General features: G+C 50.0%; 11 protein-coding genes and 1 non-coding gene across 12 annotated transcripts; 6 read left to right on the forward strand and 6 right to left on the reverse strand.

Moving 5' to 3' along the window:
- Positions 1-49: 49 nt before the first annotated feature.
- Positions 50-2335, forward strand: F5J12DRAFT_805831 (uncharacterized protein). Its single transcript, XM_051744570.1, has 5 exons — positions 50-365; positions 423-490; positions 549-1313; positions 1375-1523; positions 1552-2335. Exons 2-5 carry the CDS (start codon positions 423-425, stop codon positions 2073-2075), a joined length of 1506 nt encoding a protein of 501 aa, XP_051603546.1. The 5' UTR covers positions 50-365; the 3' UTR covers positions 2076-2335.
- Positions 2336-3308: 973 nt separating this feature from the next.
- On the forward strand, positions 3309-5077 carry F5J12DRAFT_960025 (isoprenoid synthase domain-containing protein; the record flags this gene model as incomplete). Its single annotated transcript, XM_051749924.1, has 5 exons — positions 3309-3452; positions 3507-3625; positions 3681-3794; positions 3845-4148; positions 4206-5077. 5 exons carry the CDS (start codon positions 3309-3311, stop codon positions 4680-4682), a joined length of 1158 nt encoding a protein of 385 aa, XP_051603547.1. The 3' UTR covers positions 4683-5077.
- Positions 5078-6921: 1844 nt separating this feature from the next.
- On the forward strand, positions 6922-8083 carry F5J12DRAFT_383093 (putative terpene cyclase). The gene is made up of 4 exons (XM_051739144.1): positions 6922-7021; positions 7079-7193; positions 7244-7547; positions 7604-8083. The coding sequence occupies exons 2-4, from the start codon at positions 7126-7128 to the stop codon at positions 8024-8026; spliced, it is 795 nt and encodes a 264-aa protein (XP_051603548.1). The 5' UTR covers positions 6922-7021; positions 7079-7125; the 3' UTR covers positions 8027-8083.
- On the reverse strand, positions 8083-8943 carry F5J12DRAFT_383038 (uncharacterized protein). The gene is made up of 2 exons (XM_051739143.1): positions 8821-8943; positions 8083-8762 (listed from the first exon to the last, which is right to left on the reverse strand). Exons 1-2 carry the CDS (start codon positions 8822-8824, stop codon positions 8140-8142), a joined length of 627 nt encoding a protein of 208 aa, XP_051603549.1. The 5' UTR covers positions 8825-8943; the 3' UTR covers positions 8083-8139.
- On the reverse strand, positions 8944-10993 carry F5J12DRAFT_383037 (uncharacterized protein). Its single transcript, XM_051739142.1, has 4 exons — positions 10500-10993; positions 10285-10445; positions 9481-10234; positions 8944-9425 (listed from the first exon to the last, which is right to left on the reverse strand). The coding sequence occupies exons 1-4, from the start codon at positions 10903-10905 to the stop codon at positions 9064-9066; spliced, it is 1683 nt and encodes a 560-aa protein (XP_051603550.1). The 5' UTR covers positions 10906-10993; the 3' UTR covers positions 8944-9063.
- Positions 10994-11034: 41 nt separating this feature from the next.
- Positions 11035-11116, reverse strand: F5J12DRAFT_t51. The gene has a single exon. It is a non-coding gene; the product is annotated as a tRNA-Ser (tRNA).
- A 35-nt stretch (positions 11117-11151) lies between these two features.
- On the reverse strand, positions 11152-13265 carry F5J12DRAFT_805853 (ATP synthase F1 beta subunit). The gene is made up of 6 exons (XM_051744571.1): positions 13021-13265; positions 12370-12933; positions 11983-12301; positions 11600-11933; positions 11378-11545; positions 11152-11327 (listed from the first exon to the last, which is right to left on the reverse strand). Exons 1-6 carry the CDS (start codon positions 13190-13192, stop codon positions 11262-11264), a joined length of 1623 nt encoding a protein of 540 aa, XP_051603551.1. The 5' UTR covers positions 13193-13265; the 3' UTR covers positions 11152-11261.
- A 102-nt stretch (positions 13266-13367) lies between these two features.
- F5J12DRAFT_805857 (P-loop containing nucleoside triphosphate hydrolase protein) lies at positions 13368-17031 on the forward strand. The gene is made up of 16 exons (XM_051744572.1): positions 13368-13659; positions 13704-13867; positions 13923-14023; positions 14079-14319; positions 14375-14472; positions 14522-14654; positions 14706-14763; positions 14813-15072; positions 15125-15353; positions 15408-15631; positions 15683-15850; positions 15907-16037; positions 16094-16184; positions 16235-16317; positions 16374-16506; positions 16563-17031. The coding sequence occupies exons 1-16, from the start codon at positions 13392-13394 to the stop codon at positions 16728-16730; spliced, it is 2550 nt and encodes an 849-aa protein (XP_051603552.1). The 5' UTR covers positions 13368-13391; the 3' UTR covers positions 16731-17031.
- Positions 17032-17055: 24 nt separating this feature from the next.
- Positions 17056-19065, forward strand: F5J12DRAFT_383229 (uncharacterized protein). Its single transcript, XM_051739146.1, has 5 exons — positions 17056-17241; positions 17322-17681; positions 17738-18045; positions 18102-18759; positions 18813-19065. The coding sequence occupies exons 1-5, from the start codon at positions 17137-17139 to the stop codon at positions 18816-18818; spliced, it is 1437 nt and encodes a 478-aa protein (XP_051603553.1). The 5' UTR covers positions 17056-17136; the 3' UTR covers positions 18819-19065.
- Positions 19066-19091: 26 nt separating this feature from the next.
- On the reverse strand, positions 19092-21839 carry F5J12DRAFT_383139 (major facilitator superfamily domain-containing protein). Its single transcript, XM_051739145.1, has 16 exons — positions 21607-21839; positions 21514-21551; positions 21450-21459; positions 21347-21400; positions 21166-21291; positions 20921-21102; positions 20779-20869; positions 20675-20725; positions 20484-20606; positions 20371-20430; positions 20295-20310; positions 20145-20235; positions 19931-20092; positions 19790-19858; positions 19650-19737; positions 19092-19599 (listed from the first exon to the last, which is right to left on the reverse strand). Exons 1-16 carry the CDS (start codon positions 21723-21725, stop codon positions 19365-19367), a joined length of 1515 nt encoding a protein of 504 aa, XP_051603554.1. The 5' UTR covers positions 21726-21839; the 3' UTR covers positions 19092-19364.
- Positions 21840-21976: 137 nt separating this feature from the next.
- F5J12DRAFT_889033 (Pre-mRNA cleavage complex II protein Clp1-domain-containing protein) lies at positions 21977-23845 on the forward strand (the record flags this gene model as incomplete). Its single annotated transcript, XM_051747297.1, has 9 exons — positions 21977-22075; positions 22127-22244; positions 22301-22578; positions 22629-22875; positions 22922-23029; positions 23081-23181; positions 23233-23431; positions 23483-23684; positions 23740-23845. The coding sequence occupies 9 exons, from the start codon at positions 21977-21979 to the stop codon at positions 23843-23845; spliced, it is 1458 nt and encodes a 485-aa protein (XP_051603555.1).
- On the reverse strand, positions 23695-26799 carry F5J12DRAFT_383262 (nucleotide-binding domain-containing protein). Its single transcript, XM_051739147.1, has 14 exons — positions 26196-26799; positions 26049-26142; positions 25821-25995; positions 25650-25771; positions 25496-25602; positions 25392-25430; positions 25264-25332; positions 25185-25214; positions 24836-25126; positions 24680-24776; positions 24574-24623; positions 24409-24519; positions 24057-24355; positions 23695-23998 (listed from the first exon to the last, which is right to left on the reverse strand). Exons 1-14 carry the CDS (start codon positions 26658-26660, stop codon positions 23965-23967), a joined length of 1983 nt encoding a protein of 660 aa, XP_051603556.1. The 5' UTR covers positions 26661-26799; the 3' UTR covers positions 23695-23964.
- Positions 26800-26850: the final 51 nt, after the last annotated feature.

Consider the following 26850-nt stretch of genomic DNA (forward strand, 5'->3'; position numbering starts at 1 on the left):
ATATCGGGTAATATTTGAGTACTGGATGGCTGTGACACTCCATTGTCCTCCTGTCTAAGACGCCTCCATGTTTCCTTTGTCCGCTGCTATAGGCAACCCCTCCGGTTACGAAACAAAGGCAACGTTGACCAATGAATTTTACCAGCCAGGGTAGGTTGGACGTGAATATTCGGATCCTTCGTAGCCAGTCAATGACCGTACCTGGTAAAACACGAAACATATGTCAGGCCTAGTCATGTTTACCAGGCCACCGGCATATTGAAGCAGATGCCGCCATGACACGTTTTTTTCTTGCCCGCTCTTTGTTCCCCTTTCACTGTCTGGGTCATAAGCGGCGATTCCCCGCATATAATGAGGACGTCCTTGTATGTTCCTTCGTTGCTCCCCCCCAACCTATATCACCGTCTCCTGACAGCCTGATCATGGGGGTGGTACTGGACATCCGGCCGTTTACTGACACTCTGTTTATGCATGGAGAAGCCAGTTCATCGTAAGCTTTTGCGCCTTGTAAAACGCCATATAGTGGGCCTCACATCCCCGCTAATCAGATCTGCCTTCTCACTGGCTGGCCATGTCAACGTCTCTATCACTCCCACTAGGTCCTTCTTCAATAGATCGAGACCAACAACTCGACTGCTGTTGCAGTCGTTGATTATTACTTTCGAGGGTCAATCGGAAGTGATCACGCCAGTGACCGGATATGCGCCTGTGCGACTATGCTCCGTCTCACAAGACTTGGTCCACGGCGCTCCCATCGAACTCTCCAACGAAGGACTGGAGTATTCGGATATCCCTTGTTCTTGGAATGTCGTTTTCGATATTCGAGTGCCAGGTTGGTTACCACTGACATCCACCTATGGAGATGTCGACTTTGAAGAGGCCGGGACACGTTATGCTCTCTACGCTACTGCTACATATGCCTATTTAGAGGACGATGCTTCTTCGTTTTCTTGGTTAAACTTTTGTGCCCCACTTTGTCCCCGATTCAGAACAGTGGACGCCCCGAAGTGTCCTGTCACACTCCGACGTACCATCGAACCTCCGGCTGGACCCTCTGGTTCATTCCCATTAGCGATGTATATCGTTGATACTCAGAAAGAGTTGAACGATACACGGGAAGGGTCTCCTACTGCCTCTCTTGATGTCCTGGGGAAGATCGAAGTTGTTGCGTGCGTTCCTACCGCGGTTTCAGTGGATGAAACCTCCCTCCCTTTTACTTTACGTCTGCGAGCCAAAGACTTGACTGAATCCGAGCGCGAGCGCCTTAGGCTGACGGAGTTCTCTGTCGACATAAATCAGGTTGAAGTTTATAGGTGAGTAGCAGATGGCTATGTTAAATGGAGCGGTCGCTCAAATATATTTTGACTTGACTAGAAACACAGCAAATGAGGAATACGCCAACGGCTTCCCCATACCCTCGCAAAGGCATCAACCACCTAATGAACCTTTGCGCAATCACCACCCCGTCCATACACTATGCGCCGTAGACGCCTTTCAGACATCTCAGCCTCCTGAGGTCGTCGGTGGCTAGAACATTCTCCCTTCTCGCAGAGAACAATTCCGGTCGTTATGTCATCGGAGGGGATGGACGTATCTTCGCAAATACCAGTGACCCTGTCACTTCGCTCGAATGGTACATCCTCGATATCGATGTCCCTATTGCCACAGAGCCTTCCGAAGTTGACTGGGCGGGACCTCGCATGCGTCGAATGACAGAGAGTAGTCCTCTTTTCAGTGTACGACACACCCTCAGCGTTTCAATCCAATGCGCATACGATCTCGCGGAACAAGCACCACTTCACCGACAGTTGCATTTCTCTCTTCCCCTGCAGCAGGTCCATCTGTCGGAACCACCGAGACCACCGTCATCTACAGCGTGCCACGTTTCTGGTACATCTTCAGGGGAAACCCGACTTGAGACCTCGTTTGGTCAAAGCTTACCTGCATATTCCCAACTCTTTCATCCAAACGGCGAGCGCAAGATTGATTTCTCGACGCCGTTACCGCTTTACACACCACCTACATCGCAATCACCTGATCCTTCCGCAGGTCCTCAGAAGGACGAGGGTTCATAACACACAAGTCCATTGACCATGCTACCAACCAATACTATCATTATCATTATTGTGTGCCGCTTTTCGTTCATCGCTGTTTGAACGTTCGCTTTTGCATGTTGTGCGATCCGCTGTCGCTAACTAGGTACAAATTCTTCTTCGCACACCTTCGTCTTCGCTAATTTCCAGCTTTGAGTACATAATGCTCGTAGTTTACAGCTCCATTGATATGTCAGATAACAAGCTGTAAAATCTGCGACTATCGTCAATACAAAGATAGGTATGATCACCGGTTGGCAACGAGCCTTCACCGCCACTGCCAATTTCTCGAACTAAGTCTGCGACTATCGTCAATACAAAGATAGGTGTGACTTGAGACATGTGGGCGCCATGTCTCAAACCTGGCCCATCAGAGACCTGGCGGGCTATGTGTCTCCTTTCAGCATTCTAAGACAGAAGTTTCAGATCTCACATCCCCATACGTAACGCGATGGTCCCACCACCGCCTGATGTGAAATGGACACGGGATCAAGTAACAAGTAGGATCCAAGATCCTTTTGGGCATGCGCCCATTATCCTTGTCCGCAGTGTCACCGCGAAGCTCATATGCATACGCATTGCTATGAGCAAGCCAGGGTCGACTCATCACTGCCAGGTCCAGTCTCAATTTATGGTCTGCAGGCACTCTTTCGACGAAAATGCAGATTAAGCTCTGGTATCCGAGCCATCGAGAAGCACTCCGAGCTGTAAGTCCAATAGCCCATACGTCCAAACCTTCGCTCTTTGGATGGCTATGATCAAAATTTCGGAAGTGCAGATGATGTTTTCCACCCTTGCCAACGACTCCTCAGGGCACGGTGCGACCGGCATAAAGTGAAACATACTAACCCAACAATTTAAATCTGGTTAACCCCAGTAGTCAATCAAGGGCTGGAAGGTGAGGCACATACTCATGCCTCCACGCATTGGGCCGTTAGTTTAATTTTTGCTAGGCAGTGACGGAAGCCCAGGATAGCTACGTTTGCATGATCGGTTACCGACTTGTTCTGTACGGAAAGTATGCTGCGGCAAGCAACCGCGTAGCAGCTTTGGTGTGGCCACGCCTAGTTTCATCGACCGGATTGTCGCACTTCGGGCTTCTCCTCCTATGTCGACTAACCGAAGTTCGCAGGTGTCTCAGTGCTCATACGATCTGGAAAGAGGCATAAATAGCTGGTACGTTTGTACACCCGTAGCAAGAACTACCGCTTTCTCATGGTTGCGCAAACATATCAGTTGCCAGACTTGCTTTCCTTCTTTGCGCAGAAGCCTGGGGGACCCATCAGTCCTCATTTCAAGGGAGCGTACCAAGGTTATAGCGAGTGGGTGGGAAACACACTAGGATACTATTTCTCGATCGTAGGTCGTCGAGCGTAGATTCAATTCCGATATCTCACCTTATCCACCTTCTAGGAAGTCTACAATGCAGAGATGCCTCTCCTCGCCGCTCTGGCCTATCCGCTTGCAACGGAACATGAATTACGAGCCATTCTCGATTACATGACTGCTTCTTTCATGCTGGAAGAAATGACGTGCGATTTTGACCTCTTTTCTGACTGTCCAGACCCTCATTCAATTCGTATACAGTGACCGCTATTCAAGTTCAAAGGCTCTGAAAAACTCAGAGATATGGATGCAGACCCTGAAGGGTGGCCAGCCGGAGACGAGCACTCGTCACCCGTTTATTAAGCTTATGAGCAAGTCAGTCTCCCCCCTAAAAATCCCGTGCAGGCTCTGACCAAAATACTTAGAGAGATGATGACCCGACTCAAGTCTGCAGTTGATCCATTTCACTGGCCGCAATTCATTTCCACGAATGTTGATTTCGCTAGGAATACCGTTCGCGAAGCTTTGGACCGTGAGGCGTCCAAAGGTTTGCATGCAACGCGCGATCTTCACTCTTATATGATCACTCGGCGCGAAACGATTGGTACTCGGCCGTGCCTCGTCTTGATGCGGTCAACCCGTCGCTTGTATATCCCCGACAGCGTACTCGAAAACAATGCTGTCATGGGCATGGAGAATGCCGCTTTAGATATGGTTTACATTGCTAATGTGAGTGAGCCGTTTCCCGAGTTATTGCAGCAAGCCTGAATCAACGGTGGGTCACAGGATATTTACTCTTTTAAGAAAGAACAGGGTGATAATGGTGCTCTCAACAATATCATAACGGTCATATTGAAAGACCCAGACACTTCACACCTTGATTTACAGGGGGCCATTAATTACGCAGGGGACCTTTTCAAGGCAGCCCTGGACGATTTTCACGCATGCAGAGGCAGGATCCCCTCTTTTGGTACCGAAATGGACAAATTCTTGTCTGCGTACGGGGATGGTTTGATAGACTGGGCGATTGGAAACATCGAGTGGAGCGTTGTCAACAACCGCTACAAGGTCTTTTGCAACGATTCTGACAGGAGGAGTAATGTGATCAGGCTAGGCAACCGGCACAATCTCCATGTCCGCCCTGTAATATGTTTTATCTTGCTGATCGTATTCATTTTTGTTTACTCCCACAATCCTACTCTGCGACTGACGCATATGCCGCGCTGTTTATCCCCTTCTTTCTCTTCAAGCTTTGGTCTGTAGCTACCGTATGTATTTCTCGCAGGCTAGGACGCTCCAAATGTACCACCCACCAGATGATTGACAGACGCTCTTGAGTGATACTTTGTTCCAAACACTCCACTCCTTAAGTAGACCTTCACATTCAACGAGCCAGATCTCCACGAGATCAACGCCTGACATACACACATCACCGCATCGCAGTGAAACTGTGTGGCGGTCCTTATCCTCAATGACAACATCCGTCTCTCTCAATGACTGTGCGGCCCGATGACATTCACCCGCTTTCGCGTCTTCATCACCGGTGTAGGCGAAGGAGAGGTGTGGGAACATAGGAACAGACCGGGGGAACAGGTGTGAAAGAGTTTCCTTGATTTCGTCACGTAGAGCTAGGAGATCCACCGTCGGAAGTAAAGAAAATGAGTAGTGAGCGGAAGTGATGGTTGCTGACCACAAGAGATTGAAAGTTGACGCGAACTGACCAACGATCTTTGGCAAGGTCGGCTAGTAGCTCACCCGGTAGTTCATTCCCGCTGCTACGAACGGAAGCGACAGTGATGTAGGAGAAAAAAACTTGGGGTACGAACTCGATGAGAGTGTTCCTGAACCTCCCCTGTCCGATTCGAGTGAATCCGCTTGCGGCCGCTGCGGCATTACGGATCGCAGAAGGGTAGCCTGGCATCTATGAGCGAAGATTTCGGAAGTGCAGATGATGTTTTCCACTCTTGCCACAGACTTCTCGGGGCACAGTATGACCGACGTAAAGTGAAGCATACTCATTGGAGGAGAAGCCCGAAGTGCGACAATCCGGTCAGTGAAACTAGGTGTGGCCACGCCAAAGCTGGTATTGCCGCAACATACTTGCCGTACAGAAGAAGTCGGTAACTCATACTCACCGATCATGCAAACGTAGCTATCCCTGGGCTTCCATCACTACCTAGCAAAAGTTAAACTAACGGCCCAATGCGTAGAGGCATGCCAAGTATGTGACTCACCTTCGAGCCCTTGATTGGGGGACTACTGAGGTTAACATGATTTAGATTAGGGGAATTCACAGCACGTTTTCGTGCAATTTTACATTTCGTTTTGGACTGAAAACGATGGGAAAACGGCAGTTGGACATTTTCACGGGCGCCAGCGCTTGACTCAGCCTGTCATATATCATTTCCCTCTCGTGCCCCACACACATCCATGTTCTTTTAGTAGATTTTTCTGTATCTATGTCTTGTAGTATTAAGCTGAAGGGGGCAGTCAACCCAGCATCACTGGCTCATGAGGTACTATGCAGGTGTTCATCAGATCAATCAGAGTTTGTGCTCTCAGAACTGCTGGAATTGGAGTCAAAAGAGGTTGCAGGATCAAGGTATGAGTGAGATTCAGCAAGTAGAGTAGCCAGATAGACATCAAGATAATCAACATGCTTATCTCCACGTATTCAAACTTCAACCCTCGGAAACAATCAGAACGGAGCCAAAACGGTGGATATCAAAGCAAGCCACCGTTTTCGGCCTTACCCGGTCAACGAAAACAAATCGAACTTGAAAACGGCATCGAAAACGAACGAAACCGACGCACGAAAACGTGTTGTGAATTCTCCTAATCTAAATCATGTTAACCCCAGTAGTCCCCCAATAAAGGGCTGGAAGGTGAGGCACATACTCATGCCTCCACGCATTGGGCTGTTAGTTTAACTTCTGCTAGGCAGTGATGGAAGCCCAGGGATATGGAAAGCTGGACAATCGCGCTCCCGAACGGGCAAGTTTTCCGGCTTTCCATACAGGAATAGCTACGTTTGCACGATCGGTGAGTATGAGTTACCGACTTCTGTACGGCAAGTATGTTGCGGCAAGCATCCGCATACCAGCTTTGGTGTGGCCACTGGCTACGCCTGGTTTCACTGAACGGATTGTCGCACTTCGGGACTTCTCTCCCAATGTCGACTAACCGAAGTTCGTAGGTATCTCAGTGCTCATATGATCTGGAAAGAGGCATAAATAGCTGGTACGTTTGTACACCCGTAGCAAGAACTACCGCTTTCTCATGGTTGCGCAAACATATCAGTCGCCAGACTCGCTTTCCTTCTTTGCGCAGAAGCCTGGAGGACCCATCAGTCCTCATTTCAAGGGAGCGTACCAAGGTTTATAGCGAATGGGTGGAAAGACACACTAGGATACTATTTCTCGATCGTACGTCCTCGAGCGTAGATTTCAATTTCGATACCTCTTCCTTATCCACCTTCTAGGAAGTCTACAATACAGAGATTCCCTCTCCTCGCCGCTCTGACCTATCCGCTTGCAACGGAACATGAATTACGAGCCAGTTCTCGATTACATGACTGCTTCTTTCATGCTGGAAGAAATGACGTGCGATTTTGACCTCTTTTCTGACTTGTCCAGACCCTCATTCAACTTCGTATACAGTGACCGCTTATTCAAGTTCAAAGGCTCTGAAAAACTCAGAGATATGGATGCAGACCCTGAAGGGTGGCCAGCCGGAGACGAGCACTCGTCACCCGTTTATTAAGCTTATGAGCAAGTCAGTCTTCTTCCTAAAAATCCCGTGCAGGCTCTGACCAACATACTTAGGGAGATGATGACCCGACTCAAGTCTGCAGTTGATCCATTTCACTGGCCGCAATTCATTTCCACGAATGTTGATTTCGCTAGGAACACCGTTCGCGAAGCTTTGGACCGTGAGATGTTCAAAGGTTTGCATGCAACACGCAATCTTCACTCTTATATGATCACTCGGCGCGAAACGATTGGTGTTCGGCCGTGCCTCGTCTTGATGCGGTCAGCCCGTCGTTTGTATATCCCGGACAGTGTACTTGAAAACGATGCTGTCATGGGCATGGAGAATGCCGCTTTAGATATGGTTTACATTGCTAACGTAAGTGAACCGTTTCCGAGTCATTGCAACAAGCCTGAATCAGCGGCGGGTCATAGGACATTTACTCTTCTAAGAAGGAACAGGGTGATAATGGTGCCCTCAACAATATCATAACGGTCATATTGAAAGACCCAGACACTTCACACCTTGATTTACAGGGGACCATTAATTACGCAGGGGATCTTTTCGAGGCAGCCCTGGACGATTTTCACGCATGCAGAGGCAGGATCCCCTCTTTTGGTACCGAAATGGACAAATTCTTGTCTGCGTACGGGGATGGTTTGATAGACTGGGCGATTGGAAACATCGAGTGGGGCGTTGTCAACAACCGCTACAAGGTCTTTTGCAACGATTCTGACAGGAGGAGTAATGTGTTGAGGTTAGACAACCAGCGCAATCTCCATATCCGTTCTGTAATATGTTTTATCTTGCTGATCGCGCTCATTTTTTTTACTACTATAATCCTACTCTGTGACTGATGCATATGTCACGTTGACTATCCCTTTCTTTCTCTTCAAGTTTTGCTCTGTAGCTACCGTATGTATTTCTCGCAGGCTAGGACGCCCCAAGTGTACCATTCTTCAGATGACCGTCAGACGCTCCTGAGCGATACTTTGTCCCAAACACTCCACTCCTCAACAGGACCATCACATTCAACGAGCCAGATCTCCGCGAGATCAACGCCTGACATACACACATCACCGCATCGCAGTGAAACTGTGTGGCGGTCCTTATCTTCAATGACAACACCCCTGTCTCTCAATGACTGTGCAGCCCGATGACGTTCACCCGCTTCCGCGTCTCTATCTGCGATGTAGGCAAGGGAGAGGTGTGGGAACATAGGAGCAAACCGGGGAGACAGATGTGAAAGAGTTTCCTTGATCTCGTCACGCAGAGCTAGGAGATCCGTTGTCGGAAGTAAAGAAATGAATAGTGAACGGAAGTAATGGTCGCTGACTAAAAGAGATTGAAAATTGACGCGAATTGACCGACGATCTTTGGCAAGGTTGGCTAGTAGGCAACCCGGTAGTTTATTCCCAATGCTTCGAACGGAAGCGACGGTGATGTGAGGAAAAACCTTGGGGTACGAACTCGATGAGAGGGTTCCTGAACCTCCCCTGTCCGGTTCGAGTAAACTCCCTTGCGGCTGCTGCGGCATTATGGACTGCAGAAGGGTAGCCTGGCATGGCGGGGGGACTAGCCAAAATGAAAGACCTACAGATTTCTCAATACCCACGCGGTACTTCAGAATTTGGGTCGTTCAAGTACTCACCCATTTGATGGAGGTCGGAAATGGAGAAACCACAGACTTTTGGCAGCTACCTTCCGAAGTCAAATCAATGTGCTGCTACACAACATACAAGATACAGCGATAGAATGATAAACCAGCTACAAGCGACAGTATCACTACCAACCGGCCACGCGACAGTGCAGACACCACAACTCGCAAAGAAAATTTCTTTTGTAGTCTTGCAGATGCCAAAGGCGAACAAGTCATCGAAAAAAAAAGGCAACATCAGGAAGAAGATTCGCCAGGCCCCAAGCTAATCCAGCTGCTTTCTACACTGGAGCTTTCAGTGTCGGTCCCAACGCTTTCCGAGTCTGCGTTCGACGCTGTCTCGTGTTCATCGCCGCCACGTTGTACGGCGGTTTCCGTTCTGGAATACTGCGGGGATATGGTCAAGGGCAAGCGTGGGTCCGGCGGAGCAGAAACATTAGCAGATGCGGTCTTCACTACATCGGCAGCCGGAGAAGTAACATTCGCGGGAAGGTGGGAAGGCAAAAGGCCATTTCGAATGCCAACAAGAATGTGAGGAAGACCGAGAAGACAATCCAGTAGCCTGGTTGGAAGGAACGATGCAAACGTATAGGTTCCAGCTGAAAAAGAAGTGGTAAGTATGACTGCGAAGTCCTTAAGAACGGTGCAGCTGACCTCCTGCGCCAATTGAAAAGCGATTACCACGGATCCAATCCTTGAGTTTCTCGTACGCCAAGCCAACACCCACACCGTAGACGGCCCTGCTAGCGCCGGTGGTCTTTGTTCCAGAGCTCACAACTCCGATGATACTGTCTACGAACTTCGAAACGTCTTCCGGGGTCCTTGTTTTGGCAGTCTCACTCAACGCGTAGAGTGCCGCACCATAAGTCGCTTTCTCCGAAGGCGTCCAATCGTCGGTAGTTGGTGGAGTCGTAGATTCATCAGGGGTCTGTCCGACAGCGCCAACATCGACGGTAACAACACGGATTCTGCCCATGCCTTGGGCAGCTGAGATTTCCCGCCGTAGGACATCGGCAGCGCGGACGGTGGCAGCAGCGCTCATGGCACGGACACTGCTAAATGGCAGGCCAATCCGTGCATCTACAGCTGGTAAACAGATAATGATTGACCTGGAAGCATGTGTGCGTTGTGCGTCCGCACGAAGCAATGGTAGAAGTGCCTGAAGTGTTTGAAGTGGTGCAATGTGCGTCGAAAGGAGATAAGGTAGGTACGTGTCATGTAGAGAAACTTGCTCTAGCGGGGCAGGGCCACAACTTGTGGACGAAGCTGACATAGTTAACAATGATATGACGGAGTGCAGTAAGGGATGGCTCGGGCTGGGAAGATACGGATCTCCAGCAGCTGAGATGGGGAAGCGGCGTGATAAGGTGGACCCGAGTGAGCGAAGGAATACTGGTATGGTAGTAGGCTGGCAGATAATTCAGCGATATGAAAAAGCAAGACGAAGTGGATACGCACTTCGTTTGGATCAAGAACGAGGGCGCGAACGAAGCCATGACCCCGGGCCTCCAAGGGGCCAACAGCCTCGGCAGATGAGACGCTCGCAATGACGATGTAACCCTTCTTCTCGAGCTCCAGGATCAGGGGCAGTGCTAGTGGATGATCGCTGCCCAGAACCACTGTACAACACGGTCGCATCAGAGGTTCATATGACGTATATTATGAAGGCGCACCGACAACCTGCCGTTTCTCGGATACCGTAGTAGTTGGTTTAATGCGTCTCCTGAAGGTGTGTTTGGCTGAAATAACGCGGCATCCCGCCACCAAACTGATGCCGAGGGTAGAGAGTACAAGGCCCGAGACAATCCAAGGATGATCTTTCAGCCAGTCTCCAGTCTTTTCGATAAGAGACTTCGGGGGCGGGGGCGGAGGAGGAGGAGGAGCTGGAAGCTCAAATGGACCGAGGCGACCTGCATGAATCTCGGGAAAGGGTGGCCCGTAGCGAGTGATGTCCACCCAGAGCCTGTTTATGGCCTCACGAATGTTTGGAAGATCAAGGGAAGCAGTAGTCAGGGAATCAGAAACTAAGCGTTCGACAGTTTCAAAGTACTGTTCGACATCGTCGACAGTCGGCATCATTGTTGGGAGGTGGTTGATGCCAGGTGTTGTGATGGGTACGCCAAAAGTTGCCCAGTGACGCCAGTCAGGGGAAAGTCGCAGAACTGCATCCACGTGCCACTGCAAAGCTGCAGTGGGAAAAAAAAGAGCCGACGCCAGCAGGATTCGAACCTGCGCCCTCAAAGAGGAACAGATTTCTAATCTGTCGCCGTAACCACTTGGCTATAGCGCCTTGCTGGGTGGATTTTCCTTAGTCCCTCATCATTGCGTAATGCCTGATTGTTCGGCACAGAAGGCTGTTTTTGCTTGTTCTACTCTAACATTGCGGTGGGTAATACGGAGAAAGACAGTAGGATACCAGGTGTCTAAAGGCACGTTCAGTTGCCACCCATCTCTTTTGCAAGTTGTTCAGCCTTTGCCTTGACATCTTCAATCGTACCAGCCTAAATCACATCTTAAGTCAACGTTCGCTCCCATTATAAGAACAACTCACCATGTAGAAAGCGGCCTCGGGGAGGTTGTCGTGTGTGCCAGATAGGATCTCCTTGAATGACCGGACGGTATCCTTCAGAGGGACAAGCTTGCCCTCGTAACCAGTGAAGACCTGAGCAACTTGGAAGGGCTGAGACATGAAACGCTGAATTTTACGAGCACGCTCCACCTGCAAGGCGGGAAGTCAATCACTCAACTCTGACTAGAGCACGACCATACGTACAGTCAACTTATCTTCTTCCGACAACTCATCCATACCCAAGATGGCGATGATATCCTGGAGAGACTTGTAATCCTGAAGAATCTTCTGGACTGCAGTAGCAACCTCGTAATGCTCGTGGCCGACAATACGAGGGTCGAGCATACGAGACTTGGAGTCAAGGGGGTCCACAGCAGGGTAAATACCAAGTTCGGCAATACTACGGGATAACACGGTGGTGGCGTCCAAGTGTGCGAATGTGGTGGCAGGGGCAGGATCCGTCAAATCATCAGCTGGTACGTAAACTGCTTGCACTGAAGTGATGGATCCCTTCTTGGTCGTGGTAATGCGCTCTTGCCTTGTATAAATTGAGCAAAAACCAGACACAAGACTAAGATTGAACGTACATGCCACCCATATCTGTTGAGAGCGTCGGTTGGTAACCGACAGCAGAGGGGATACGACCAAGCAAGGCGGACACCTCGGAACCAGCCTGGGTGAAGCGGAAGATGTTGTCGATGAAAAGAAGCACATCCTGACCCTCCTCGTCACGGAAGTACTCGGCAATGGTAAGACCAGTCAAGGCAACACGGGCACGAGCACCCGGAGGCTCGTTCATCTGACCGAAAACCAAAGCGACCTTGGAGTCGCCCTCCAAGTTGATGACACCAGTTTCGATCATTTCATGGTACAAGTCATTTCCCTCACGAGTGCGTTCGCCAACACCTACGGAGAAGAAAGCGTAAGGTTGCATGCATATACCCGGTAGGGAAAAAAAAAAGAAAGAAACAAACCACAGAAGATGGAGAAACCACCGTGAGCCTTGGCAACGTTGTTGATGAGTTCCTGGATCAAGACGGTTTTTCCGACACCTGCACCACCGAAGAGACCGATTTTTCCACCACGAGCGTAAGGAGCCAAGAGGTCGACGACCTTGATACCGGTTTCGAGAACCTCCGCAGTCGTTGACTGGTCTACGAACGCAGGGGGATCGGCATGGATGGGAGAAAGCTTGACACCTTTGATTGGCCCACGCTCGTCAATCGGCTCGCCAATGACGTTCATGATACGACCCAGCGTGGCTTTGCCGACGGGGATTTGTATAGGTGCACCGGTGTCAACCACCTTCTGACCACGGACCAAACCCTCGGTACCGTCCATGGCAATGGTACGAACGGTGTTCTCACCAAGGTGAGATGCAACCTCGAGGACAAGACGACCGCCGTGGAAGTCCTGAACTTCGAGGGCGTTCAGAATGGGAGGAAGAACGTCGGTCTCAAACTGCACGTCGACGACGGCACCAATGACTGTCTTCACCGAACCAATAGTGCCCTTGGCCTCCGTTGCATAGCAGCGCGCTGTTTCCGAAATCACCCACACCAACCGGAGAAAAAAGAGAAACTTGGTTAGAGTGAACCGAGGTAGTGCACAAAAGCTCTACTGACCTGGCTGGGATGCGGAGACGCGAGAAGGACGGGCGGCAGGTTGTTTTGATGCGGCAGAAGGAACGGCAACACGGGACAGCAGGGGTGCTGCAGTCTGTAAGAACCTGTTAGAGTTCTTGACGCTGTTGGCCGCTCTCCTGGAGATGCGGGTGACGCCGCGGGCGGTGAGCATGATGAGCAAGGAAGAAGGACTCCTGCGGAGGTAAACGAATTTTTGTGTCGAAGAAATACCCGGCCTAATAACACGATCCGGCCTAAGAGATTAAAACTCAGCTCCAACCTCCGACCCTTCCGATTTCGGCCGTATTGCTTAGGTAATAAATCATGCAGCGCGTCGCGCGTCGAGACGCGGTTACGAGCGTATCGCAATCATGCAAGGATTATCATTTGTTTCCAACGGACTGCTCGGTCCATCCACGAAAGCAGCTGATACCCCACTTCCTGAAGACTTGCTGGCCACTTCACTAAACCCAGAGCCACAAACAACTAGCTTCTCTCCCAATGGGTCGGCGTGCAATGTTTTCAGACCAGACCCCCCGTCTCCTCTAGACAATCATCACGTTTACAATGAAGCACGTGGTCTTGATGATTCTACAACGGTCACCTTCAACCCAACTGGCCTACTCTCAGAATCCCAGGGTAGGTTCATCAAATCGTTGGCCTTCGTCTTCTGATTTCAACAGATGATGCATTTCCACCAATATCTGCTATCCTCGCTCTCAACTCTAATAGGAAAGAGCTTGAGGTACCTGCCTTGTCACATGCTCGAAATTCTCTTCGAGCCACGACGTATGACGGTAAAACTCTCTACATCAGGCGTAAACCCCGCGTGGTTGAACTACGCAAGGTTTGTTGGTGTCCAGTTCAGCTGGTTTGTCTGTTCGCTAACTCCCTGATTGCAGTCAAACGCCCCCACCCCGCAAGCAAGCAATCTGTTGGAGATACCGATACATAGACTCATGGAAGAATGCTCCAGTTCCAGTGCCATGAAAGCCAGCACAAGGCAAGCTGCCAGTTTCTTCATAAATTCTCCTTCTAATTACAATTTTGATGTGAAGCTGTATCTCTGAAAAAGAGCGCCCTAACGAGCAAACGCATGGCGAACATACCTTATGGGTAGAACGATATCGACCTCGGCGTTTCACTGAACTCCTCGGGAACGAACGAGTGGCCCGCGAAGTTCTAGCATGGGTAAAACAATGGGACTGGTGTGTGTTTGGCAAGCATCGGAAGAAGAGGGCCCGAGAGAAGGAAGATAATTATAACGCTGAGGACGAGTATCGCCGGCCAAGAGAAAAGGTCGGCATCTTTATTTTTCGATTGCCACACAGAGTTGAAAGCGTGCCATTTCCAGTTGTTACTATTGTCAGGTCCTCCAGGGCTTGGCAAAACTACCCTAGCTCACGTCGTTGCCGCACACGCGGGCTACGAGGTCATGGAAATCAACGCAAGGTACGTTCTTGGAAACATTAGTGCTCTTTCCATACTGAGACCTATGGAGTGATGCTCGGTCTGCCCAAATCATCGACGAGCGAATACGACCTACATTAGAGGCAGGGTCCAAGGTTGGAAGCTCAAAACCGGTTCTACTGGTCATTGACGAAATTGATGGTGCTACCGGGGGTGGTGACAATGTAAGCCAACTCTTAGACTGATGTCTTGTCATTAAAATTGTTGCCCGCAAGTCAAGCGGCTTCGTCCAGAAACTGGTTTCACTCACCTTTAATAAATCGAACAAGAAGGGTATGCTGTGTACTACACTTTTTCCGTTGGTTCATTAGAGTCTACCTAGGAAAGAGTCGAGGTAAAAACCACTCCCGTCCGCTTCTGCGGCCTATAATCTGCATTTGCAACGACCCAAACTCTCACGCATTAGCAGCGCTTCGCCCGCACGCGCGGCAAATCCGGTACATGCGCCCAGCCGACGTTCACACTGTTAGGCGACTTCGCGAGATATGTGAGCTCGAGGGGTTGAACGTAACCGCAAGAGCTTTAAGCGTTCTCGTCGGCATAGCAAAAGGAGACTTGAGGGGCTGCCTGAACACACTGCAGGTCCGTCGCCGTCGTCGCATTTTCTGGGATTTGCCACCGACTATATACGCAGTTCATCAAATCGAGGAATGAGGATGTCACAGAACCACTCATACGACGGGCTACAGCGGGCATGAAGGAGGGAGACAGTACTACAACTACTGTCCTCAAGGAGGTCTTCGCACCACTTTCTGAGAGGCGAATAAAGGACCTTGCATTAGGGGAAGACGATGGGACGCGTTATGTCAGTCGCTTGAATCGGGCGATAGAGGTCCTCAATAACCCTGCCAGCGTCGCAAACGGTACGTCTAGTAGTGCATAATCCCCTCCTCACGGCCAATCTTATTTGTACTCAGGATGTTTTGCTCAGTATCCACACTATCGTCGGCACGAGGCGGATATGTCGCGATACCGGCAGGTAAATGAGTGGCTGGTGGCGTTTGATACCCTGTCGTCGGCCATGTATGCCGAAGGAGAATTCGAGCTGCACGGCTACCTCCCATATCTTCTAATACCCTTCCACCCCCTGTGTCGGGAACAACGGAGCCAGCGAGTGGAGAGGGATACATCCGATTGGGATGTAAGTGGTCTCCACTTCATCAACCCAATGCGCTGACGGGCGTATGAATAGAACCTACGACTCACGCGTGCTAATGAGGAGATTTACAAATCACTAGCTGATGGCATCCGCAACTCCAGCAAGACGCCCTGTGCTTACAGACACCTTATCACGGGACAGGCCCTCTCTCTTGAATTTGCACCATACATTAACCGCATAATATCCCCTCCCTTGCGACCAGTGTGTATCATCAGGGTGCATAAAATTTCAATGAAAGTAGCTTATAACTTGAATAGGTCAATAGCCAGATTATCAAGCCCGCAGAGCGTGCGTTGGTCTCTCGCCTTGTGGAGATCATGATATCCTTGGGTTTGCGTTTCGTTCAGGAAAGGGCAGAGGATGGACAACTGGTGTACAGGCTCGACCCGTACGTGTCGTTCGATTTCCCTGGCAATAATCGCTTCGCTGACGATTTGGGTACAGCCCAATGGATGTGTTCGTCACCTACGATGGCAAACGCGCACCTGACATTGCAACTTCGAGATACGCAGTTCGACATCTTATCGCCGCAGAGGTTGGTCTACTTCCTTCTCTTTAGTAAAGTAAAACTTAGCGCTTCGCTAGATTGACGCTGCTCTCGCTGTACATCCAGTCGATGTCACGCCGAAGAGCGGAAATTCCAGAGGGAGAGGTCACTCCAGCAAAAAGTCCGTGTTTCGCTGAGCACTCCGGCTGTTAACTTTTGCTCATATAGCCTCGGCAGGATGCTGGAGGAGCGACCTGATGGTGATATAGCTGATACGGAAGTCGTCGGCAAAGAGGGTCCGCCGCTACTGGACGAAGATCAACTTCCTGTTCACAAACGTCATCGCCCAGCAGACTTGATGGATGACAAGGCAGGTTTACATATACTGACACTCGATATAACCTTACATAGTACGGTTCCCTTCAGGACCCCGTTGATTTCTTTGGACGTCCAATTGCCGTGCCTCGCAAAGCATCGAGTCCAGGTGCCCCACGATCGGAGGGCGCGTTTGTCCCGTTCCGTACGACATATCGTTACCTCGAAGGAAATTCAGCGGCTGTGCGTAAGCCCGTGAAAGTCGCTTCCTTTCTGTAACATGTGGGAGATGTTTTCGCCTGTATTTGCATCCGAAAGGTGTAGCGGTTCGCTGGCCGCTCGGATGGTGCCCCTGCAAGTATCTGGGCCAATTCCCTGCTGTTTCAATGAAACTTGGATTCGTGGATGCATACACGACATTTCGATAGATTGTTCTCAAAGAGTTCGTCACCGACAGTAGCGCCAAGTGTCACCTACAACTAAGAGACGGCTGAAAACCACGGCTATTATTTTTGTACTGCTTGAGAACTTGCCGGGTGCTCCGCGTGAAAGCCAACATGTTGTGAAGCTATCGAGTGCATACCTGCATAACTTTATTTTGTCACTCAACTGGATTTATTTTAGGCGATGGCTGGCACCGTTGACACGAAGCAATCTCGTGCCGCGCCTATCCCGTCATCGAGATATGTACCATATTTTTCACGGGCTAACGACCGTATCGAGCCCACTGGGGATGTCTGTGGGACACTTGCCTGATAACCTGACCGCAAGTTCAGACACCGTGTTCAGCGTGCGGATGCCTTTCTCAAGGGCTCGTCTAAGTCACTAATCGCAGGGGACCGGACAAATGTAATGCACTCGCATGTTCAGTTTTGTGAGTGCCTACTGCCTTCTATTGACGTATACAATACGCAGCTATGCTGGCAGGCGCTACCCTTCCAGTCACCGGAACGGTCACTTCTGCATCACTCCGTTCTAGCCATCAAGTATCACCGAACACGTGTGAGCGTGGCCGTTATTTGCTATACTTATTTTCCTCTGGAAATCTGGACCCTGGCGTTAACTAGGCCAGTTAACATGTCATCCAACATCGAATGGTCATACATCGACGAATTCGACCCCCTGAAGACATACTTCGTAGAGATTCACCACGTCGCGGCGTATGTACTCAGTCTACGCAGCCGCTGGCGACTCGAAAATCTGCGAACGGCAGTACCTGCTCGCTGGCTGGTCGGTTCACTTCAGGAAAGGCCAGCTGCATGCACTAACTATGTCCACCCATACAGAGACTGCTGGCTTTGCAGGGTGAGAAATGCGCCCACGAGCAAGTAACGGATTGCCCCCTGCAAGGGTTGTTATACAACCGCGAAATCACAAGAGCCCAATCCAGCGAGAACCCCAGGGTTAGTCCGACTATGGATCCGAGCCTGCCCCCATCATGCGAATCCAGCGAATCGGAAGTTCCAGAGATCTCGGATGGATTGACGTTTGACGCTGCTGTCTCGGAGATTTTTGCCTACACCGGCAGAGAGAGCGAGGTATCGACTTCTATCGCTCGCTTGTTTGCAAGCATACCCGGATGCAAATTAGAGAGGTACTCTGTTGCACCAAGTTCCGCACTTCGCTTTTCTGAATACAGGTCCCTCCTAGGGATCCTAATCATACCTATTCTCCTAGGGTATCGACCACACGGCCTCTAGATTTTATGTTGTTCTCCTCGCCTTCGCGTAGCGGGAGCCTCGAGAGTCAATCTCTCGATATCTCGCTCTCGACTCGGCCATCCGTAATGTTATGGATGAAGGGTCCCGCCTATTGGCGGCACCAAGCGGACACGCGATTACAGGAGTCTTCACCAGCGCGTCTGCGAGAAGACATGGCTAGTCATGCGGGACCGCACCTGAGCAGCCTTATTGCTTGCTGGACAATATCAACATCTCACTTGGAAGCAAACGTGCTCCCAGAATGGCTTGTGCTATTTGGCGTCATCCACGATGCAGACCACGTGCGTATAGTTGCACACATACCGTTCCGTGGAAGACATGCGCCGCATTGTTACTTGTCTTATCTTGTCGACGAGTTGTCCTTTGGTGCACCACTTTTCCCTCAAGGAAGTGCTACCTGCGGACAAATAACTGACCGTCTACGTGTTCTTCTGGCTTTCGTGGCTTTACGACGGCACGTAGGTGACTTACGGCGGCTTCTTTTTGGGACTGAGCCCTACCGAGACGAGGCATTTACTAGTGTGAAATCATCTTCCTCGAAGTACTCACGGTGCTCTTCACATTACAAGACGCCGAGCAACACTTCTGTGCGTCTTTCCGATGGATCACCAGAAGGCGACTCCGAGTACTCCTCGTGCAGGTCTAGCGTTCTCCCTCGCATGGCAGGGCTAGACGATGAAACCGCTTACCACCGCAGGAATAAATGGCGTTCTCTTTCTAGAGTTGGGTCCACTCCCAAGACGGTAAATCACTCGAGCGACGGGCACTTAACATTTTGCACGTCCTCCGCATCCTGTTGCAGTAGCTTTTCTATTCTGTCGGATGATATCAGCTCATCGAGTTACGAGTACTCGGAGCGGTCACGGAGTGGATCTCGATGGTCAGGCTTTATGGAGCCGTCGACCAGCTCTCTGTACCAAGCAGATTTTGGGGCGAGTGAGGCAAGGTTACCTGACCCCTCATATAGTTTGAGAGCTCTAGATAACGGGAGGAGAGCGGAGATCGTCGCTTGGATTGAGGGTATCCATTCGACTCAGCCGCCTGAAGATGACACATACTTTATTGCTCTAGAGTGCTGACGCGCTGCAAAACACAATGGCAATACTGCATGAAAATGAACGAACAAAACATAGTGAGTCGTGGTCTCTCTAAAGAATGAAGCGTACAGCTAGCCCCCATGTCAGATAGGAGATCACAGGACGTAACGGAAGTTGCGATTTTCCTTATCAGTAAGGTCGAGGAATGTCCTATCGACCTTCACCTCTACGCCATCCTCTAGACGCACAACATGGACCGATTCCACCTCCGGATCCCTGCCCTCCAGTTCACGTTTGGCATTATCAGCGGCGAGAATATGACGCAAGAGAAGCAGTCCCAATGCGGAGCAAAAGTTGGTAGTAGTAATGACCGCCCATGGAATGTGATTCCTGTAATGTATGTGGTTAATTCCGGGGTTACACATAATTCAGTATTTTACCTTGGCTGATATTGAGCCTGCCACATAAACTGGCTGACAGCGTTTCCCGTTGCGTAGCCGCATAGCACCATAGCGTTAGTCGTGATCCCTGCGCAATGGTAGGTTAATCAGATTTGCATGGTAAAGTGTGATTAGCTCACGCTTGGTATGTCCCGAAGTTATCGAACCCACCCATCCCAAAAAGATGGTGAATGGAGCGATAGCAAAAACTGATGATTTCATGAGCGAAAAAATGAAGTGAGCCTCGTCAGCAGATAGGGGACAAGAGAACATTTTCTCACTGCAAATCCAATAAGAGAATAGCAGGCCAACCTTGTTTGAATACGGAAGAAGGCTGACAAGGATGGCACCCAAAATCGCAGGGAGGTACATCAGCGTACCAGCATATGCGCGACCAATATACTCTGATGAAGCAAGTCTGACTCCGAGCCAGATGGTCAGGACTACGGACAACTCCGTTAGTGTCCCTGCGGGCAAGAAAAACGGGTCTCGAACTTTCTACTACTCCATCCACACAACCAAGAAGAGTGGTCTGAATAGCACTGAAACCGAACTGAGATACTATCAACTGGCGTTGATTAGTAAGCTGATTGGAGAACGCCTGAAGTGAGAAGTTGGTCAATGACGAGCATGCACCATGCTTACAGAGTTGACAACGTTTCTATGCAGCCACAAGACCAGGATCAGACCGCCGCCGCCGAAGAAAACTAGGAAAACGCACGAGGCACCAGCAATGAAAACTAGAAGCCATGTTTTGGGATCCTTAACTGTCTCTACAAATCTGTGGCGTAGAAGTTCTCAGTCCTTGGTAAAGAAAGGCACGCGCGGACGTACTGCGGATACTTGAAGTGCTTATTCTCTATGCCGGTCTGGTTTACCCGAATACGTTGCACAGCCTGAGCGCGCTCCTTTGCGCTGAGGAACCATGCCGACGTTGGAGAGTCTGGGAAAAGGAACCTTCACGTGATGGCGGATGTAAATATCACACATCTCAGGCGGTGTTGCACCGAACTCCACGGGCTTACCAGAAGAGGACAGCTGTCACCAATGTGATGGTACCAGTGATGATCATCAACCTGGTGATAATGTCGGTGACTGAAGTTGCGGTTGAGAGGTGATGCCTACTTACCACTGCCATGGCATGAAATTGGGTGTATGGGTGTGAAGGACGCCGAAGCTAACGAAGCCAAGGATAATAACAGCGAAGCCATTCATCAGAACTACCTCCGCGTGGTTAAGTGACTGCAACAAACTCGGTAGTGTGAACCTACACCAGTAACCGACGCGCAGGGTTTGTTCCTCTCGCGTGTAGAACATAGAGGTCACGATCATGAATCCAGGGGTTATGGCGCCTTCACAGATACCAAGTAGAAAGCGGACAGCGAATAAAGCCCCGAAAGATTTACAGGCGGCATGACAACACAAGATGACCGACCACAGCAAAATGTTGATGCTGAAAGGGTCGAGGCGAAAATGGGGTCACTATAAATGCCACGGTGCGACAGTGCGGGCGCACCTCATCCACTTGCCAACGGGGAAGCGTTGAAGTGCCAGATTCTGGGGGTATTGAAACGCAAGGTAGCTGAAGTAGAAGATTGTACCCAACCAATTGTATTGATTGGCAGACAAATCGGCATCCTCGCTGCGATCGAATATCCATGAGGCAAAATTATAAACGGGAATAACCCTCTCCTTACAGTATACCGAGTACAGCAGCTTCGCCAAGGGTGGTCTTGTCCATGAAAGTGATCCTATTAACCAGTCAAAACGTGCCCTTTGATTTTCGGACCAGATCCGTACAAGTACATGACTGAGAAAAATTAGACGTTACAAAGCGGAAGGGTTAAGGGGTGCAAAGACGTACTACACATAAACGGCATGATGTGCCAGTCAATCTTTCGCCTGCAGTAGAAAGGTTAGTCTAGGTGTTATCACTCAGACTCGACAAAGAGTAGACCTGAGAGAGCGTGCCTCCTCATCAGAGAGGGGAACTGGTTTGAGGGTTGCCGCGACATCAACATCCCGAACATCCGATGGCTCTGCGTGCTTTCGCTCGTCGCTGCAGGAGGAGTCCATGGTGAGCCCCACGAGATGTGGAAGAGTTCTAAGAGAGGGTATGAACAACTGCCTTCATGTGGTCATGTTTCGGACATGAGCTTTAGCCGCTGCGAGGCGCGGATTGAGTTCAATGAATTGATTGAGTATCGTCATCAAGTCGTAGTAAGTATGTATCCCGTTTTGGAAATGTCATGCATCTGGGCGCGCACTGCACTGGGTCACTCAGGTGCTACATTCACTGCCATCATATCAGTGCCTTCCCAAAAATAATGTCTGATGTTCCCCAAGCTGGCACAAAGGAATGGGTACTGGAGCCAGAGACAGAATATCGCTTTGAGCTGGATCCGGGAACTTCCCTCGCGATTAAGGTATGTTAGTCCGACGTGCGCGGTGGTTCTCCCAATTATGATTTGAGACAGCTCTTACGTGGAAATGCCGAGATATTTGGTGCAGAACTTGCAGAGGGAAAGACCTATCTCTTTGGCTTCGAATGTAAGGCCGCCGTTTTCACCTGGCAAGGTTGTACAATTAAGATGAGTGCTTTTCCCCCTTCCCGAAGCTGCGTGACATAAATTCCCCTCAACACGTTACAGGACAACCTTCCACGGAATATGTATCAGAGGAAACCCCAATGGGCGCATATGCAAATCTCCACATGGCTTTCGAACAAATGCGTGTTCGTGCTCTGAGTGCGTTGCACGGATCTCCGGTGCCTGATGCTGATTATGGTGCGAGCGCCGAACCACCGCGAGTTCTTGTCGTGGGTCCAGAAAATTCAGGGAAGACGACAATATGCAAAATCCTTACCAATTATGCAGTCCGTGTCGGCCAGAATCGCTCTCCGATACTGGTAAACGTAGATCCAAGCGAGGTCAGCTTAGATTGTGTATTTGCATCCGTCCCTCCTGTCATGGTTGTTAGGGAGCTTGGATCATCCCTGGCACAGTCTCTGCCGCAGTGGTTACAAGCCCCATCGCAACTTCATCTCCAGTGAATCCGCTAGGCTCTGCAGCTACCACTGCTCCCACTGTGCTTGCCTCAAATGCCCTAACACCTCTAGTATATTGGTACGGTCATTCCGAGATTAAGAAGAATCCTTTGTTGCTTGATCGACTGATCCGCAACTTGGGGGAGAACGTCATGGAAAGACATTGCAATGACCCCGAAGGTACACCCAACACGCTCTCTTGCGTTTCCCGCTCATAAATTTCCAGAACGGACGTCGGGGTTAATCGTTGACACCTCGTCTTCGTTTGCTTCTGGGTCTGGTTCTGCGGACAATCGGCAAACTTTGGTAAAGGCTTGCGTCGACGCGTTTAGAAGTACGTAGAACGCTCCGGTTCTTTGAAACACGGCATGGACGCCGATCTCAGTAAACGTTATTCTTGTCGTTGGCCATGAAAAGCTGAACGTCGAAATGCAAAGGTCATACGGGAGCCGGCTTACCGTTGTTAAGATACCGAAGTCGGGAGGGGTACTTCTCAAAGGCCTCTAATGTGGTTAATATGCTCATATATAACTTCAGGTTGTCGATCTCGACCCCAGCTATCAAGAACGAGTGCACAACTATCAGTTACACGCGTATATGTACGGGCAAAAGCTTGATCCCCCTCCAGGTATCACCTCTGCCATCGTGGCGAGTGAAGCTGCAGCAGATCTTGTGCTTGCTCCCTCCTCTTCAGTTGTCAAGTTTGAGGACATCACCATCTACCGTATAGGAGAAGGTGAGGTATCTTCATCCATAGTTCTTCATCGTTTTTCCTCAATCATTTAAGAAACCATGGCGCCTTCTTCGGCGCTTCCTATTGGCGCTACTCGCACGCTTTCCGAGATGCAGCCCATCTTGCTAGATCCCGCCGCTGTTGGGTCAGGTCTTCTCAATCGTGTTCTAGGAATACTTTCCCCCTTCCACCCAGATGAGAATGAACGATATGACGAAGAAATTCTGGATTTGTCGGTGACGGGTTTCCTGGTTATGTGAGTTCGCCACCTGTTGCGGCGTTTCCGAAGAGACTGACCATCCTCGCGTCAGTACCAATTTAGACGTCCCGAACAGGAAGATGACAATTCTATCGCCTAATCAGGGGTCGATAATAGGGAAGACGGTTGTCATTGGGTCCTTTGAATGGCGAGAGTAGTATTCTATCACTTATGATAAAAGTCCCATTGGACAACCGTCGAGAACCAACTTCGCGAAAATTGGGTAACAGATCATTAAGTACCATGGTTGACTGGAGTGCTGCATGAGGTGACTGAGCTACAAAATTGAGAGGTCCCGACCCCAGACCCCCCTTGAGAAAACAAGCATCAGTGCATTGCCATCCAGCCTTTATGGGATGGGAAATGTACCTTATGATCCAATCAATCATTAACAGGGCCCTCGTCCTTGCGGAAACCTGTTCATTCCAGTACACGCCCCTCCACGCATACATGGCAAACAGTCCGCCCATGAATGATAGATTTCCCAGATCGAAAACAGCCGCATTGCCGATATATGCCAGACTACCCAGGTGCCTATAGCGGAACGGTCCCAACACAGCTTCATCCAGGTCCTTCACAAAGTTCGCTTCGAGCACTTCCCGCTGGGCAGCAAGTTTGTTCAGTTTTCTGCCAAGATACTTGCCTTGTTGGGAAGCAACTTGTGCAGTCTAATCACCGAACTGTCGTTAGGAGCCGACATAGGATAGTAGAAATATCCTACGGCTGGCAATGCTGTTACACGGTTACCGAGCTCCTCCAGGAGTTTGCATAGTTCGTTCAAATTTAAGGTATTGTCTGCATCTGAGTCGTAGCGGTTGAAGAGTGTTCTAATCTGTGCGAGCATCATCTATGTGACCAGAGGGATGCAAGAACAGCAACGACGTACCTTCGCCAAGTGGGACTCAGACATAGGGATACGCTGTTTGATCCTTCGGACTAAAGGAAATATGAACTCGTGCAGAACTACATCGCTTCATCCCTCCATGACTTACCCATGACTTCGAATTCGTCGAAGTCTATCTTTCCATTCTTGTCTCTGTCAGCTTCATCAACCAACTCCAGAAGGTAATCCACAGCAGAGGTCTCAATCTATGCAGCAGGTCAAATCAGTTTCACACTCGGGTTATATATCGGGGTTCCACACGAACGGTTGCACAATCGCCCATTGCATACACCTCGCCTGGCGGCGCACCCTTAACACGCAAGTGTGCGTCCACCACAATCGCCTTCTTGTGGACTTGGTTGGGCAGCAAATTCGAAACCCGTTCCGTGAATGGATTCATTGCAATACCAGTTGACCAAAGTACGAAATTGCTTTCGATTTCATGTGTGCTGATCTTCCCATCCGAGCCCTTGACTGTGTACACTACATGATCGGGGAAAACCGCACTAACACGTGCCGAGGTGATGAGGTCTACATTTTCACGACGGAATTTTTCCTGATCCGAGTTGCTCAGTGTGAGAGCCTAATCGACAGAATCGGGAGGTCCAACTCACCTCCGCGAACTTAGATATTGCTTCAGAGTACTGATAGCCAATTAGTCTGCATACCGTAGCTACTTATTTTCCTACTCACGGTGTTCAGGATGTGTTCACGGGACTGAATAAGATGTATTGAAACCTCCTCGCGACATATCTTTGGGTACTGAGAACCATAATGGGGTGAACTGATGAAAGCACAGCAACGGCTACCCAAGGGCTCACATAATTCATGATGTCTTCCTGGCACAAATCGTGAATTTCCTGCAAGGAAAGCAAGACGTTGTTAGCACACTATCGGTCTTACTAGTAGCTGACCAAGGACCTACTGCAGCAGTCTCGACGCCTGTGGGTCCCCCGCCACAAACAACAAAGCTCAAGAGGCGCTTGCGTTCTTCAGGACTGGTTGTTGGCAAGCTTGCAGTCTCAAAATTATCTGGCAGAACGGTCAGGATACATACTCATCGCGAGTTTGCTCCTCACTGATAATTCGACGTCGAATAGCCTGGGCGTCTGATATAGTCTTCAGCTGGAAACAATGTTCTAAGCCAGGCACGCCGTGAGTGCTAGAGACAGAACCGCATGCGATGATCAGCTTGTCATATCTTCCAAAGTGTAAGATTATGCATGTGGAGGTAAGCAACATTGCCGCACGGAACATAAATGCGCTGGGGTTGACGCGAGGAATCGAGCACCTCCACTTCCAGTAATCGCTCGGACATTACTAGATCCACTGCGTTACCGTGAATCATCTGCCCATGCAGTCGAGCAATAATTTTCCTCATTGGTTCAATGAGGCTGCGGATCTGAACCGTGCCCACGGCGGCAGCTGGAAGAACGGATAAGGACAGCAGAGTGCAACACTCAGCCTCGACAACTTACAGGGTAACAGGGGAGTAAATGTAGTAAAATTCTCTGGCGCGACGACAATTACATGGTATTCACCCGTCGCAAGGGTCTGCAAAGTTGCCACCGACTTGGAAAAAATATATGTCAATCAAAGTTAGACCACAACGTTGTTGCACCTACTCCCCAGCCACCCCCGACAATGACCAACTTTGGTTTCTCGCTCAACTTCTTGGCCTCTTCGTCCTCTTCGTCTGCCAATAAGGCTTTGACCACTGGTAAGTTTTTAGGACCACCACGTTCTGGATGCAAAGCCAGAGGGGATACTGGGACACGGTCCACGTGCCGGTCTGTATAAGTAAATGCATCGTGAATAAAAAAGCCTGCTCCGATCGCGAGTACGCCAAAAGCGGCGGATAGAGCGAAGTAGGAGGTATATTTTGCAACTTGTAGTGAGCGCTTAAGAAAACGAGATCTAGGACGAGGCTCTACAGGAATACTAGATTGTTGCGTGTCGGTTTGGAAAGCCCGTTCTGCAAGAAACCGAGTTGCGCAAGGGAGCTGCGTTCGTACCCGTACGGTTCGCCAAGGAGCCAGTTGAATGAGATTGGCTCGGGTCGGTTGGGAAAAGCGGATAAAGGAGTTCATCCTTTCTAGCAATGTCGCTCAGTTGGTTTTATGATGAACCAAGAACGAAACGTTCAGCGAGACCACGCAGCATGGAGCTAGCAATTGTCCGTGCGTACGTTTCAGACGTCACTAGTGTCCAACTTTGGAAACCTGCTCCGTGCAATTCCCACCTACAGCAACTTTGGACATCATTGAATTGCTATGGTAA

Source organism: Pisolithus orientalis (genome assembly GCF_024613125.1).
Source record: "Pisolithus orientalis strain OTSU chromosome Unknown F5J12scaffold_4, whole genome shotgun sequence".
Classification (NCBI taxonomy): Eukaryota; Fungi; Basidiomycota; class Agaricomycetes; order Boletales; family Pisolithaceae; genus Pisolithus; species Pisolithus orientalis.

Coding starts and splice junctions, on each gene's coding strand:
- F5J12DRAFT_805831 (XM_051744570.1), top strand. CDS start 423: ATGGGGGTGGTACTGGACATCCGGCCGTTTACTGACACTCTGTTTATG. Junction 491..548: donor CATGGAGAAGCCAGTTCATC/GTAAGCTTTTGC, acceptor CCCGCTAATCAG/ATCTGCCTTCTCACTGGCTG. Junction 1,524..1,551: donor TCAGCCTCCTGAGGTCGTCG/GTGGCTAGAACA, acceptor CCCTTCTCGCAG/AGAACAATTCCGGTCGTTAT.
- F5J12DRAFT_383093 (XM_051739144.1), top strand. CDS start 7,126: ATGCAGACCCTGAAGGGTGGCCAGCCGGAGACGAGCACTCGTCACCCG. Junction 7,194..7,243: donor TTTATTAAGCTTATGAGCAA/GTCAGTCTTCTT, acceptor CAACATACTTAG/GGAGATGATGACCCGACTCA. Junction 7,548..7,603: donor ATATGGTTTACATTGCTAAC/GTAAGTGAACCG, acceptor GGCGGGTCATAG/GACATTTACTCTTCTAAGAA.
- F5J12DRAFT_383037 (XM_051739142.1), bottom strand. CDS start 10,905: ATGATGCCGACTGTCGACGATGTCGAACAGTACTTTGAAACTGTCGAA. Junction 10,235..10,284: donor TCGTTCTTGATCCAAACGAA/GTGCGTATCCAC, acceptor ATTATCTGCCAG/CCTACTACCATACCAGTATT. Junction 9,426..9,480: donor CTTTTCAATTGGCGCAGGAG/GTCAGCTGCACC, acceptor CTTCTTTTTCAG/CTGGAACCTATACGTTTGCA.
- F5J12DRAFT_805853 (XM_051744571.1), bottom strand. CDS start 13,192: ATGCTCACCGCCCGCGGCGTCACCCGCATCTCCAGGAGAGCGGCCAAC. Junction 11,546..11,599: donor CGGAAGAAGATAAGTTGACT/GTACGTATGGTC, acceptor CCCGCCTTGCAG/GTGGAGCGTGCTCGTAAAAT. Junction 11,328..11,377: donor CCGAGGCCGCTTTCTACATG/GTGAGTTGTTCT, acceptor GATGTGATTTAG/GCTGGTACGATTGAAGATGT.
- F5J12DRAFT_805857 (XM_051744572.1), top strand. CDS start 13,392: ATGCAAGGATTATCATTTGTTTCCAACGGACTGCTCGGTCCATCCACG. Junction 13,660..13,703: donor CCTACTCTCAGAATCCCAGG/GTAGGTTCATCA, acceptor TGATTTCAACAG/ATGATGCATTTCCACCAATA. Junction 14,024..14,078: donor GCCATGAAAGCCAGCACAAG/GCAAGCTGCCAG, acceptor TTTGATGTGAAG/CTGTATCTCTGAAAAAGAGC.
- F5J12DRAFT_383229 (XM_051739146.1), top strand. CDS start 17,137: ATGTACCATATTTTTCACGGGCTAACGACCGTATCGAGCCCACTGGGG. Junction 17,242..17,321: donor GTTCAGACACCGTGTTCAGC/GTGCGGATGCCT, acceptor TCGCATGTTCAG/TTTTGTGAGTGCCTACTGCC. Junction 18,046..18,101: donor CCCGGATGCAAATTAGAGAG/GTACTCTGTTGC, acceptor GGTCCCTCCTAG/GGATCCTAATCATACCTATT.
- F5J12DRAFT_383139 (XM_051739145.1), bottom strand. CDS start 21,725: ATGGACTCCTCCTGCAGCGACGAGCGAAAGCACGCAGAGCCATCGGAT. Junction 20,607..20,674: donor GTGACAGCTGTCCTCTTCTG/GTAAGCCCGTGG, acceptor CATCACGTGAAG/GTTCCTTTTCCCAGACTCTC. Junction 20,093..20,144: donor TGTGGATGGAGTAGTAGAAA/GTTCGAGACCCG, acceptor AGTTGTCCGTAG/TCCTGACCATCTGGCTCGGA.
- F5J12DRAFT_383262 (XM_051739147.1), bottom strand. CDS start 26,660: ATGAACTCCTTTATCCGCTTTTCCCAACCGACCCGAGCCAATCTCATT. Junction 25,772..25,820: donor CCCCAGCGCATTTATGTTCC/GTGCGGCAATGT, acceptor ACACTTTGGAAG/ATATGACAAGCTGATCATCG. Junction 24,520..24,573: donor CTGAGTCCCACTTGGCGAAG/GTACGTCGTTGC, acceptor ATGCTCGCACAG/ATTAGAACACTCTTCAACCG.